At 40.0% G+C, this 15,173-nt stretch overlaps 1 protein-coding gene across 2 annotated transcripts in view; it reads left to right on the top strand.

Moving 5' to 3' along the window:
* The window catches only part of EPB41L4A (erythrocyte membrane protein band 4.1 like 4A), a 324,982-nt gene that overhangs the window by 258,809 nt on the left and 51,000 nt on the right, over nt 1–15,173 (top strand). For both annotated transcript variants that reach the window (XM_066274043.1, XM_066274044.1), the window contains 3 exons: nt 3,346–3,436; nt 13,704–13,787; nt 14,820–14,933. In XM_066274043.1, coding sequence (XP_066130140.1) covers nt 3,346–3,436; nt 13,704–13,787; nt 14,820–14,933 — 289 coding nt within the window. The remainder of the gene's footprint in view (nt 1–3,345; nt 3,437–13,703; nt 13,788–14,819; nt 14,934–15,173) is intronic.

The raw sequence follows: 15,173 nt of genomic DNA, 5'->3' as shown, positions 1-15,173 counted from the left end.
TAATGTTCCTCTTTCTAAAAAGAAAAGAAAAAAGAATAGTTTTTAGTTAGCAGATGAATATTACGTGAATGCATAGTTCAGAAGCACACCCAGTAAGTTACTGCATGGAAGCCGTTTCCCCCCTGGAAATCTGTTTTTCTAGGAAGGCTTTAAAAACTGAGGGTTGTTCAGGTCACATCGTTACAGAGTAGGAATACATATAAACAGAATTTTAGTGAGTAATGCACTGTTTTCAACATAAAAGAGCCATGAATTAGATTGTATGACTGACAGTAGCTTAACTCATTGATGCCGTGTCTGTGAGGATGGTGACTGTTGGGTCAGTAAAATAGTCCTGACCGGCCCACAGTTGATTTTGAAGGAGCCAGCCGGACTGCTTGAGAGGGAGAGCACGCGCGTGATTTTTCTTCTCCTCGGGAATTCTTTTGGAAAACAATCCATCCTGTATTTCATTTTAAAAATCATTATTTAGATATTGTGAATAACCAAATATTGGTTTCTTTAAGAAAATACATACACTTGCATTGAAATTTTTTCTAGTTGTTTTTCTATTTCTGTTTCGCAGTTGTTTAGCTACTTGTGATTAATTTTTTGGGGAAGATTTGGATGGAAGCGGTGAAAGTCATTAAGCAGCCTTACTTTCTCCAAGGTGATTAGTTATTAGACGAAGAAAAGACTAACCAGTCTAACTAGACAGGAAGTGGAGCAAAGCTAGGCCTAGTCTTAAGCTAGTTGCGCGGTGCTTTGTTTAACGTGATGTTTACCTTTACTCCTGCTTCTTCCAGCGGGGTTATTGGCACTGGTGTCGGCTCTCTCCCCCCACCTTCCCCCTGCCTGGGAAAAGAGCCCAAGGTCTCCTTTATTTACATGAATTAATAATACCTGCTGAGAATAATACCACAGTAAAATGTCATTATTAGGAACAATGCCTGGGCACAGGTGGATGAAGCCTTCCTGCCACGCCCCCAGGGCTCTGCCACATAGACGTCTGCCTTTGAGAATCAGCTCCACCTCACACCTGGGCCGGCAACTGTGGGAATCTGCCCTTAGGATTTCATTTGTGGCCGTGGCAGAGTAGTGCCTGGCCACCACCGGGTGCGGTGCGTGTGGAGTAGTTCGAGGGAACTGGCTGTGCCCCGTTTCTCCTGGGATCTCCTGTAGGCCGCAGTGCAGCTTTCTGGTAGCTGGACTCCGACAGCGTGTTAGGACGCTGGCCTTCACTGTGTATCTTTGGCTTGCCTTTCCGTGTCGGAATTACAAAATAGGAACCAGAATCAGATATTTAATTCGTGTCAGGTTCCTTAGAATCATAGTTTTTGAAACTCTTATTTGAAACCGCCCTTTGTTTTCTCTGTTCAGAGTCTGTTCCTTCATGTTTACCTTTCCTGATGTGTAGTCGGACATGCCTGCACTCCGTTCAGGAGAAATTGCCGGCTTTGGGGGGGGGGGTGCTCAGTGTTTCTGCTGTTGTTTTCTGGCTTAGTTGCCCTTGAAAGAAAAAATTCTGCTTTTAGTTGGCTAATACTGTCTTCACTGGACACTTTTTTCACTTGTTTTCTAAAGAGTCTGTTTCTCCTAGTGGATCCTTCATTTAGGCTGACTTTCGACTGTATGAGGGTGGGACACAGAGGACACGTGGAGGGTCATGTGTCGTGGTGGTTTAGAGCTGTGTCTGGGGCCACACTGCTGGGCTTCAAAGCTGCCCCTGCCCCCCTTCCCGCCACACACACACACACACACACACACACACACCTCTCTCTCTCTCTCTCTCATAAACTGTGGGGGCCTTGGGAAAGGCCTTTTTTTAATCTTTAAAAATGTGGATAATATTACTAGTTACTTCATATGATTATTTTGAGGATTGCATGAGTAAAGAGATGTGACATGCTTGGAATAACACCTGATATGTAATAAGTGCTCAATAAATATTAGCATTACGGATTCATCTTGTGATTCAAAAATCACTTGTATTTAATGGTAATTACACTTTGTATTGAGGGTCTCCAGCTGTGGCTGTGGCCCCCAGGGTGCCTGTCTGAGGTGGATATACTTGTATGGCATCGAGTTCATTGCACAGGGACTTCGGGCCCCCCCTCGCTGGTTTCCCCTGCGCCACCCAGTGACGTGCATGTCACTTGAGAAGAGCCGTCATTAGTGCCCACACCTCTTACCCTACAGGCTTATCCGCCTCTGTTCTGAGAATGGCTTCCACACTTCTCCGTGGGCTCAGCCCTTCCTCTGGGCTCTATTTGAATCGTGATTCCCAGCATCAGTCTGCTGGCGGCTCCCTCTGCTGGTCCTCCTGGCATATATGCAAATCTGTGGGGTAGCAGCTTTTACAGTCAGTTTTAGGCTTTTACAGATGTTTGCACAAGCACATTTGAAAACTTTTTTGTGTGTACATGAGTGACACAGTTCGCATCTATATTACTCTTTTTGCCATTTGTATAAAGAGTTGGAGTATTTTCATATTTGAAATTTTATTGTTTGCTTTTTTTTTTTTTTTGTATTTTTCTGAAGCTGGAAACAGGGATAGACAGTCAGACAAACTCCCGCATGCGCCCGACCGGGATCCACCCGGCACGCCCACCAGGGGGCGACGCTCTGCCCACCAGGGGGCAATGCTCTGCCCATCTGGGGCGTTGCTCTGTCGGGACCAGAGCCACTCTAGCGCCTGGGGCAGAGGCCAAGGAGCCATCCCCAGCGCCCGGGCCATTTTTGCTCCAATGGAGCCTTGGCTGTGGGAGGGGAAGAGAGAGACAGAGAGGAAGGAGAGGGGGAGGGATGGAGAAGCAGATGGGCACTTCTCCTGTGTGCCCTGGCCGGAAATCAAACCCGGGACTTCTGCACGTCAGGCCAACGCTCTACCACTGAGCCAACCGGCCAGGGCCTTATTGTTTGCTTTGTTTTAGAATGGGAACTATCATGGCATGCCAACAAATGGTAACTTCTTTACAATGTAGTTACCAATTATTAGGTTTCACATTTCAAAATATAGCACTAAATATCTTTAAATCTTATTTTTAACAGTCTCAAGCAAAGGCTGGCCATGATGTAGGCCTTAGCTCTTAGTCTCTAAAGGTCCCATTTTAAAGTAGTGTTATAGCCTAGACCCCGAAGGACGTTGTTATGTTGAGGATTGAGGTAGATATTTTTTACATGTCAGAAAATAGCACCTCAGATTTGTTGTTTGATTTATTATTTATTTGGAATTGTGATTTATTAATACAGTGTGCAAGACATTCCCCCAAATTACATTTTAAAATGACTTTTTTGCTTCTTTGTGTTTTCCTAATCACTGTGTTCTCCTCCCTTCCATCTTTTCTTCTCCTTTTTGGCTCCTAGGATCCAACATCATAAATCGGGTAACTGCAAACATGGAAAATGGAGAAAATGAAGGAACAACTAAAATTATTGCACCTTCTCCAATAAAAAGGTCAGTGGGTTAATTGCGGGGATGTAACACCATATGCTGTCACACGGTGCTTTGCCCTCTGAGCAAGGTTAAGAATCTTTTCACTTTGATAATTCACTAATAGTTTTGATCAGAATAGTCTGAGGCCAAAGAATACTTTAAAAAGCTGGTGAACTATAGATATGTCCGGACCTGCCTCTTTTGTTGGAAGTGAATGCTCCTGCCCTGGCTAGTTGGCTCAGTGGTAGAGCGTTGGCCCGGCGTATGGATGTCCCAGGTTTGATTCCCAGTCAGGGCACACAGGAGAAGTGCCCATCTGCTTCTCTACTGCTCCTCCTCTTTCTTCTCTGTTTTTCTCTTTCTCTCTCTCTCTTTCTCCTCCTCCTCCTCCTTTTCTCCCTCCCTCTCTCCCTCTCCTGCTTCCATGGTTTGATTGAAGTGAGTTGGCCCTGGGCACTGACTATGGCTCCATGGCTTCCGCCTCAGGCCCTAAGAAGAGCTTGGTTACAGAGCAACAGAACAATGCCCTGGATGGGCAGAACATCACTCCCTAGTGGGCTTGTCAGATGGATCTCCATCAGGGCACATGCATGCAGGAGTCTGTCTCTGGCTCTCCTCCTCTCACTGAAAAAAGGGGAAAAAAAAAATGAGGTGAATGCTCCTGCTGTCACAGCATGGTGAACTCAAAGATAATCTGTGGTGTGTGTTCTTGGCAACAAAATGAAAATTCCATGTGATTTTTCAAATGGCATGATATAATGCACTAACTCAGAGGGACCTGTTCAATAAAGTGGATGATACTCATGTTTAATGTGCTGTGTTCATTGCAGCGGTGCACTGAGCTGTGGCCCTGGGAGGAGGGTTTATAGCACTGAGAGGCACAGGGCTTCAGAGGTCAGTGATTGCATATGTATGAAGAGTTGTCACGGTCCTTTTGCATCCATTTCCCAGCAGTGTTCCCCAGTAGAAAAAACTTTCTCTTATTACATGGATTGTTTCCCTGAACAATCAGCTTTGTTCTCTAAGATGTAATTTCAGTGTCATTTCTTCCCCGTCTCCAATTATGTTCACGGGACAGTGTTTTCGGCATACAGTGAGCAGCTTTCACCACTCACATTCCCTCTAGGAATGTTCCACGCGCATCCTGGAGAAGTCCAAGCAGTCAGAAAGGTGTGACCTGGAAAGACTTCTTAGATCATCTACTCCAGTGGTCCCCAACCTTTTTTGGGCCACGGACCGGTTTAATGTCAGAAAATATTTTCATAGACCGGCCTTTAGGGTGGGATGGATAAATGCACAAAGTAAAATTATGCGACCGGCATAAAAACTGTGGTATTTTTAAATATAATTGTCGAACTTACGAGACAAGCATCAAGAGTGAGTCATACAATTCCAACGCTGCAACTTTTCCCTGCGGTTGGGGGTTTCACTCAGAGCGTGAGACTGCTGGCCGGATATCCTGGTTGCAGACAGTGAGTGAGAGTTTCCTCCAAGTGCCCCGGAAGTGGGCACCCGCTTGTGTTACCGGATAGAGTGGCAGAGCCAGAGGTCTTCGAGTGGGCGGAAAGCCCGCCTGATTATGCTAGCAGCTCTGACTGACTGAGCCTTACCCAGAGCCCTGTGCTGAGTGGAAATAGAGTGGGGAGTTGCCAGCAATTTGAGCCTCTTACTATCCAGGCAGAGGCAGCAGCAACCCCATACCTGGACTATCAGGCTACTAATTGAGGAAGGAAAGACTAGGAGAAAGGCTCCAGGAACACGGACTCTCTCACTGTCGGAGCCTATAAATGCTAATGAGCCTCGACTCCCAACGAGAATAAAGCACAATACATGACATTGCCATAGAGACTTATCAACTGCAAACCTCTACCTGAGCGTGCCAAAGGGGCAGAACCCGGGGTACAGAGTCACCGACCAGGAAGAGGGAGAGAAAAGAAAAAGCAAGAAGATAACCTCTCAAAATCAAGAATAATCTGCAGACTTTATAACCTATCCCATTTTATTATATTTGTTCGTTTGTTTCTCTTATCTTCATTCTTGAGACTTTTTTTTCCTCCTCCAATTTGGCCGATTAACTCTCTACCGGTCTTACTCTCTCCTCTCCCTGAACTACACTACCCATAAGTGTTACATCTCCCATTATCATTTCTCTTCTCTTCCTTTCTCTCTATGAGGGTTGCACTCCAAAACCCTTAACTCTCTCTATCTCTCCTTTATTTTTTCTTCTTTTAGTGGTTCCCTCTTTTTTTCTCTCTCTCTCTTTCTTTTCTCCCTCTATATTAGTTTCTTCCTTTCTCCTTTACATCTCCTCTCATTCAAACCTCAATAACAAACAAATTATCTTATCTGGGACTCAAACCTATGTTTGTGGCATTTTGGGGGGTTTTTACTTCACCTTTTTAACTCACTAGCAGTGCTCCCATCCCTGGCTCTCCATATTATCTAGTTCTTGTTCCACTAAATACAATAGTAAGTTTTTAATTTGTCCCCCCATTTTTCCATTTTCCTCTTATTCCTCTCATCATAACTCTTAGAAAACCAACACCTAAAAGCAAATCATTTTATTCTTGACCCAAATTTTTTCCTTATTTGCTTTTTGTGGGTCCATACGCTCTTTTTTTTTTTCTTTTTTCATTTTTTTCCTTTTTTTTTTTTTTTTTGTTTCTTTCTCTCTTTTTTGCCCCTTTATTACTTTTCCCCAATTCAGGCCCTCCATCACAGGCATTGTTTGTTATAACTCACAGTCCACCACAAGATTTTCTCAAGAAAGAGGGGAGAGGAGAGGAGAGGAAAAAAAGAGGGGGGGAATAATTTCCTTTTTTAAAAAATTTTTATTTTATTTTATTTTTCTTTATTTCATTATTAATTTTTTTTAAAAAAAAAACAACTCTTTTCGATTTGTTATTTTTTTATTTTTTTTAACTTTTTATTCTTTATTAAATCTCATTAATACTATCAACAAAACCACCCTCAGATGCCATTAAGGAAGAGAAAATCGAATATCATGGATACAAAAGAAAGAGAGGTAACACAGCTAGATGAGGAAAAATCTATGGAGAAAAAATTTAATATATTGGAAACCTTGGAGCTAAATGACAGAGAATTCAAGATAGAAATCCTAAAAATCCTCCGAGATATACAAGAAAACACAGAAAGGCAATATAGGGAGCTCAGAAAACAACTCCATGAACACAAAGAATATATGTCCAAGGAAATTGAAACTATAAAAACAAATCAAACAGAGATGAAAAACTCAATTCACGAGCTGAAAAACGAAGTAACAAGCTTAGCTAATAGAACAGGTCAGATAGAAGAGAGGATTAGTGAAATAGAAGACAAGCAACTTGAGGCACAACAGAGAGAAGAAGAAAGAGACTCAAAAATTAAAAAAAATGAGATAGCCCTACAAGAATTATCTGACTCCATCAAAAAGAATAACATAAGAATAATAGGTATATCAGAGGGAGAAGAGAGAGAAAATGGAATGGAGAACATACTTAAACAAATAATTGATGAGAACTTCCCAAGCCTGTGGAAAGAACTAAAGCCTCAAGTTCAAGAAGCAAACAGAACTCCAAGTTTTCTTAACCCCAACAAACCTACTCCAAGGCATATCATAATGAAATTGACACAAACCAACAGCAAAGAAAAAATTCTCAAGGCAGCCAGGGAAAAGAAGAATACAACATATAAAGGAAGGCCCATTAGATTATCATCAGATTTCTCAGCAGAAACTCTACAAGCTAGAAGAGAGTGGACCCCAATATTTAAAGTCCTGAAAGAGAGGAACTTTCAGCCACGAATACTATACCCATCAAAGCTATCCTTCAAATATGAAGGAGAAATAAAAACATTCACAGATACAGAAAAGATGAGGGAATTTATCATCAGAAAACCCCCACTCCAGGAATTACTAAAGGGGGTTCTCCAATCAGATACAAAGAACAAAAAAAAACAGAGCCACAAGTAAAAGCTCCAAGAAGAACACAATAAAACCAAATTTAAACTGTGACAACAACAAAAAGAAAGAGGGGGAGAAGACGGAGATTAACAGTAGCAAAGGACGATGGAGTGCAAAAGTACTCACAAAATAGTTCGCTACAATGAACAGGGTAGGAACCCTTTTCATTACTCAAAGGTAACCACCATTGAAAAAACCACCACAGAAGCACATGAGATAAAAAAGATAGCAACAGAGGAAAGATGTATGGAATACAACCAAATAAAAACAAAAGATAGAAAAACGAAAGAGAAGGATCAAACAAGACACAAAACTAACAGAAAGCAAGATATAAAATGGCAAAAGGGAACTCACAAGTATCAATAATTACACTAAATGTAAATGGATTAAACTCACCAATAAAAAGGCACAGAGTAGCAGAATGGATTAAAAAAGAAAATCCAACTGTATGCTGCCTACAGGAAACTCATCTAAGTAACAAGGATAAAAACAAATTCAAAGTGAAAGGCTGGAAAACAATACTCCAAGCAAATAACATCCAAAAAAAAGCAGGTGTAGCAATACTCATATCGGATAATGCTGACTACAAGACAGGAAAAGTACTTAGAGACAAAAATGGCCATTTCATAATGGCTAAGGGGACACTGAATCAAGAAGACATAACAATTCTTAATATATATGCACCAAACCAAGGAGCACCAAAATATATAAGACAGCTACTTATTGATCTTAAAACAAAAACTGACAAAAATACAATCATACTTGGAGACCTCAATACACCGCTGATGGCTCTAGATCGGTCATCCAAACAGAGAATCAACAAAGACATAGAGGCCTTAAACAAAACACTAGAGCACCTGGATATGATAGACATCTACAGGACATTTCATCCCAAAGTGACTGAGTATACATTTTTCTCCAGTGTACATGGATCATTCTCAAGAATTGACCATATGTTGGGCCACAAAAACAATATCAGCAAATTCAGAAAAATTGAAGTTGTACCAAGCATATTTTCTGATCATAAAGCCTTGAAACTAGAATTCAACTGCAAAAAAGAGGAAAAAAATCCCACAAAAATGTGGAAACTAAACAACATACTTTTAAAAAATGAATGGGTCAAAGAAGAAATAAGTGCAGAGATCAAAAGATATATACAGACTAATGAAAATGACAATACGACATATCAGAATCTATGGGATGCAGCAAAAGCAGTGATAAGAGGGAAGTTCATATCGCTTCAGGCATATATGAACAAACAAGAGAGAGCCCAAGTGAACCACTTAACTTCCCACCTTAAGGAACTAGAAAAAGAAGAACAAAGACAACCCAAAACCAGCCGAAGAAAGGAGATAATAAAAATCAGAGCAGAAATAAATGAATTAGAGAACAGAAAAACTATAGAAAAAATTAATAGAACAAGGAGCTGGTTCTTTGAAAAGATCAACAAAATTGACAAACCCTTGGCAAGACTTACCAAGGAAAAAAGAGAAAGAACTCATATAAACAAAATCCAAAATGAAAGAGGAGAAATCACCACGGACACCGTAGATATACAAAGAATTATTGTAGAATACTATGAAAAACTTTATGCCACTAAATTCAACAACCTAGAAGAAATGGATAAATTCCTAGAACAATACAACCTTCCTAGACTGAGTCAAGAAGAAGCCGAAAGCCTAAACAGACCTATCAGTAGAGAAGAAATAGAAAAAACCATTAAAAACCTCCCCAAAAATAAAAGTCCAGGCCCTGACGGCTATACCAGCGAATTTTATCAAACATTCAAAGAAGACTTGGTTCCTATTCTACTCAAAGTCTTCCAAAAAATTGAAGAAGAAGCAATACTTCCAAACACATTTTATGAGGCCAACATAACCCTCATCCCAAAACCAGGCAAGGATGGCACAAAAAAAGAAAACTACAGACCAATATCTCTAATGAATACAGATGCTAAAATACTAAACAAAATACTAGCAAATCGAATACAACAACATATTAAAAAAATAATACATCATGATCAAGTAGGATTCATCCCAGAATCTCAAGGATGGTTCAACATACGTAAAACGGTTAATGTAATACACCATATCAACAAAACAAAGAACAAAAACCACATGATCTTATCAATAGACGCAGAAAAGGCTTTCGATAAAATACAACACAATTTTATGTTTAAGACTCTCAACAAAATGGGTATAGAAGGAAAATATCTCAACATGATAAAGGCCATATATGATAAACCATCAGCTAACATCATATTAAATGGCACTAAACTGAAGGCTTTCCCCCTTAAATCAGGAACAAGACAGGGTTGTCCACTCTCTCCACTCTTATTTAATGTGGTACTAGAGGTTCTAGCCAGAGCAATCAGACAAGACAAAGAAATAAAAGGCATCCATATCGGAAAAGAAGAAGTAAAGGTATCACTTTTTGCAGATGATATGATCCTATACATCGAAAACCCCAAAGAATCCACAAAAAGACTACTAGAAACAATAAGCCAATACAGTAAGGTCGCAGGATACAAAATTAACATACAGAAGTCAATAGCCTTTCTATATGCCAACAATGAAACAACTGAGAAGGAACTCAAAAGAATAATCCCCTTCACGATTGCAACAAAAAAAATAAAATACTTAGGAATAAACATAACAAAGAATGTAAAGGACTTATATAATGAAAACTATAAACCATTGTTAAGGGAAATTGAAAAAGATATAATGAGATGGAAGAATATACCTTGTTCTTGGCTAGGAAGAATAAATATAATCAAGATGGCTATATTACCCAAAGCAATATACAAATTTAATGCAGTTCCCATCAAAATTCCAATGACATTTTTTAAAGAAATAGAGCAAAAAATCATCAGATTTATATGGAACTATAAAAAAACCAGAATAGCCAAAGCAATCCTAAAGAAAAAGAATGAAGCTGGGGGCATAACAATACCTGACTTCAAACTCTATTATAGGGCCACGACCATCAAAACAGCATGGTATTGGCAGAAAAATAGACACTCAGACCAATGGAACAGAATAGAAAGTCCAGAAATAAAACCACATATATATAGTCAAATAATTTTTGATAAAGGGGCCTACAACACACAATGGAGAAAAGAAAGCCTTTCAATAAATGGTGCTGGGAAAACTGGAAAGCCACATGCAAAAGAATGAAACTGGACTACAGTCTCTCCCCCTGTACAAAAATTAACTCAAAATGGATCAAAGATCTAAACATAAGACCTGAAACAATTAAGTACATAGAAGAAGACATAGGTACTCAACTCATGGACCTGGGTTTTAAAGAGCATTTTATGAATTTGACTCCAATGGCAAGAGAAGTGAAGGCAAAAATTAATGAATGGGACTACATCAGACTAAGAAGTTTTTGCTCAGCAAGGGAAACTGATAACAAAATAAACAGAAAGCCAACTAAATGGGAAATGATATTTTCAAACAACAGCTCAGATAAGGGCCTAATATCCAAAATATACAAAGAACTCATAAAACTCAACAACAAACAAACAAACAATCCAATAAAAAAATGGGAAGAGGATATGAATAGACACTTCTCCCAGGAAGAAATACAAATGGCCAACAGATATATGAAAAGATGCTCATCTTCTTTAGCTATTAGAGAAATGCAAATCAAAACGGCAATGAGATACCACCTCACACCTGTTCGATTAGCTGTTATTAGCAAGTCAGGTAATAGCAAATGTTGGAGAGGCTGTGGAGAAAAAGGAACCCTCATACACTGTTGGTGGGAATGTAAAGTAGTACAACCATTATGGAAGAAAGTATGGTGGTTCCTCAAAAAACTGAAAATAGAACTACCTTATGACCCAGCAATCCCTCTACTGGGTATATATCCCCAAAACTCAGAAACATTGATACGTAAAGACACATGCAGCCCCATGTTTATTGCAGCATTGTTCACAGTGGCCAGGACATGGAAACAACCAAAAAGCCCATCAATAGATGACTGGATAAAGAAGATGTGGCACATATACACTATGGAATACTACTCAGCCATAAGAAATGATGACATCGGAACATTTACAGCAAAATGGTGGGATCTTGATAACATGATACGAAGCGAAATAAGTAAATCAGAAAAAAACAGGAACTGTATTATTCCATACGTAGGTGGGACATAATAGTGAAAATAAGAGACATTGATAAGAGTGTGGTGGTTACGGTGGGGAGGGGGGAATGGGAGAGGGATAGGGGGTGGGAGGGGCACAAAGAAAACAAGATAGAAGGTGACAGAGGACAATCTGACTTTGGGTGGTGGGTATGCAACATAATTGAACGACAAGATAACCTGGACTTGTTATCTTTGAATATATGTATCCTGATTTATTGATGTCACCCCATTAAAAAAATAAAATTATAAAATAAAAAAAAAAAAAAAAAAAAAAAAAGAGTGAGTCATAGACAGATGTAATAGAGGGAATCTGGTCATTTTTTAAAAATAAAACATCGTTCAGACTTAAATATAAATAAAACAGAAATAATGTAAGTTATTATTCTTTCTCTGTGGACCAGTAGCAAATGGCCCGCAGACTGGTACCGGTCCATGGCCCGGGGGTTGGGGACCACTGATCTACTCCATCTCTTGTTAGTAAATAATGGTGTCTTCATTTGACTGGATTGTGAAAACTTGGAGAAATACAGTTTATAATTTCCGAGCAAAATAATTCCAAGAGCTGAGGCTTCTCAGAGTTGCAGTGTTATTTCCAGGGTTCTGACTGCATTTCTTTTGTTTAGTTTTAGAATACCCCCTATCCAGGTGCTGTTGCAATGACCAGCTCTTTGCCTTTGCAGACCCTTCAGTTTTCGGGGCTTCCCCTTGTCAGCCTCATGGCTGTGGCTAGCATCAGCTTAATCTGTATGTACAGGGTGTGCTGTGGTAAGACCAACGGAGGAACAGTAATCTACCATGAAATTCAGATCCAGAGCTTTTTAGAATGTATAGAAGGGGTTCAGTCTCCTTTGTAATTGCATTCTTGCCAATAGGACTGATACCCAAAGGACTGTCAAAATTTTCCTACTCAAGCTTTAGATGAGAAATAGCTTAGGGAGCAAATGCAGTTAATTCACTGCCCAGGATTTCATTGTTCTTTAACTTCAGCCTACTTTCCCAATTCCGCTTTCATCTCTCTCTCCATTTCTCTGTCTCCCTTTTCTCTTCTTTCTTCTTTTCCCCTGACTTATTGAACACACTCGCATACACGCGTGTGTGCACACTTTCTACTGTTGTATTAAACAGCTAACTTTATTATTTTTCCTCATTTCAAAAGTAAGCTTCTACTTTGGAAATCTGATCTTCCAAATATTTTTACATTTATAAAAAACATATTCTCCATATATTAAACTACTACTTACTATCCACTAATACTATGAGTTATGTGCTTTTGTCAAATTTATTTTTAGACTTCTATTATTCCTGTATGGATATAATATGCCAGGGTACAAGTTTATTTTCTGAGGTGAACTTGTCAATTTTTTCTCTCTCCTTTTTCTAGGCTGTTATAGAGAACCCTGCTAGGAGCATGTTTAAAGACTGTTATATAGAGGATTCTTCAGACAGCCAGGGCTAAAAGTGCATTAGAGTTTGGTAGCTCTATCTTTTTCTGAAGCCGAGACCCCTCTGGAAGTGAGAGGAGACACCCCTCCCCTCCCCCACCGGCAACGGAGGCTTCTAACGAGTCCCTTCTTGGTGTCTCCCGAGTGTTTCTAAAGCAGTTTGTTGGGATTGAATAACCACTCAGATATATTTATATTCTTAGGGCAGAAAGATGATACTAGGTCAGGAAGTAGCTTGTGAAAGTCATTCTGATTTGGAAGGATGATGTCAAGATATGGTGGAAGTGGCAGGAGGGCAAGGTCAGTGTAGATAGCTGAAACCTGCCCAGAGCTGACCCCCAGCACAGATTCAGACCCAGAGCCAGAGCCAGGGGGTTCTCTGACCACTGCTCAGAAGAGGGAGCCAGACTCACAAGCCCAGTGCCCTCGCTGCCTGTCCTGCAGGTGGACTCACTCGAAAGTTTCTTAACAATGGGTAACCTGCCTTCTTTTCACTTAAAGCAGTAAAACCAGGAAGAAGGGTTGGGGGAGATTCAAAAATACTCGCTGGAGACATGTATTTTTTTTTAGCAGTCACTTCATATTCTTTTTGGAATGAGTCACGGGTATAAAAAAACATACATTTTAAAACATTTGTTAAATAATTTTATTGAGGAAATAAGTATGTAAATTAAATTCCTTGTATTTTCTAGTTAACTTGCTTTTCATATACCTTTTTTTTTTTTTATTAAAGCTTTAAGAAAGCAAAGAATGAAAACAGCCCCAATACCCAAAGAAGCAAATCTCATGCACCGTGGGAAGAAAACGGTTCACAGAGGTAAAGGGAATCATTGTTTTTCTAAAGCAGAACAGAAGCAAAGGGGTTAGAAGTTGCCCCTATCAAATAATGGTGTCCACCTGCTCTGTGGCTGGCCAGGACTGGCCTTGGACATGGCATCAGGTTCCTAAGTCAGCGTGACTGGACACTCGGAAGCAGGGATCAACAGGATGTGTCCTAACGAGAAATCCTAATGTGAAAGTCTCTCCTGGAAAGAGAGAAAGGAAACTAGTATATATTAAGAACCTGCCTTGGAAGGTCACTGTGGTGGTTCATAGTAAGAGAACGTATTTTGGAAAACTCTAAATGAAATCTATTAATAACTTCTACAATTTTAGAGTTCTGGTTAAAACTTTAGTTGAAAACAATAGCTGGAGAATAGTGATTCTAGAAGACTGTCATTCCTAAAAATATGTATACTTAGTTTGTTTTGTTCATAACTGTCAAGCCAGTGACAGACTGCATTATTGCTTACTGGCTGTGTTGTTCTGGTGGTTTCATCTGTGGCCACCTAGGAGTTCAAATTCTAGCTCTACCACTTCCTAGCTACTTTACTTGTGCTGTGTAATGAAACATTCTGTATTTTTATTTTTTGTGTTAAATGGGGCTACTTATTGTACTTCAGTGCTTAGGGTTGGTATGCTGATTAGCTAAGATAATGAACAGAAAGCACTTAACTCGGTCAGTGCCTGGCATGTGGTAGGTTCATCATAAATGCAACTTGTTGTTATTATTGCTATTATTTTTGTCTGTTCATTTCTTAACTGTTGAAGGCCACTGAGAAAAATCCATTCCTGAAAAATAATTACTTAAAAGGTTTATTTACTTATTTAATTATTTACCAGATTCTACCTCTCTTTCCTTTCGATATATCTTCTCAACTAAAAGAACTGTTTGCCCCTGCGCCAGTGTTCCCCTGAAAGTACCAGCTGCGCAGGTGCGAACACTTTCCTTGAGCCCCGAGCTTTAGGGTCAGGGTGTTCTCTCCCAGGTCCTCTGCAGGGATTGTTGACTGCTCCTCTCCCACTCTAGCGGACTCTACAACTCTCCCAATGACCGCACCAAGTCCCCGAAGTTCCCCTACACGCGCCGCCGAAACCCTTCCTGTGGGAGCGACAATGACTCTGTGCAGCCACCAAGGAGAAGGTAAGCTGAACGCAGCCCCTGATCTTAATTTTCCACAGATGCTCTGGGTCCCAGTCATGTTTTTAGCACAGGTTATTCTCATAATGTCCTGACTGTTTGTCTCTCCAAGATAACAGAAGGCTCCTGTTTTCTGAGATAAAATATGCTAGGGATGCCGAAGCCATTCTCTTAAACAGCTGGAGAAGTTAAAAAATACTAACAGGCATTTGCGTTCTGTGTTGTAGTGAAGAGTTGTAAGTT

The sequence above is a fragment of the Saccopteryx bilineata genome, chromosome 4 (genome assembly GCF_036850765.1).
Source record: "Saccopteryx bilineata isolate mSacBil1 chromosome 4, mSacBil1_pri_phased_curated, whole genome shotgun sequence".
Lineage (NCBI taxonomy): Eukaryota > Metazoa > Chordata > Mammalia > Chiroptera > Emballonuridae > Saccopteryx > Saccopteryx bilineata.
Note: the sequence above shows the minus strand (reverse complement) of the source record. Positions and strands in the feature narration are given on the sequence as shown.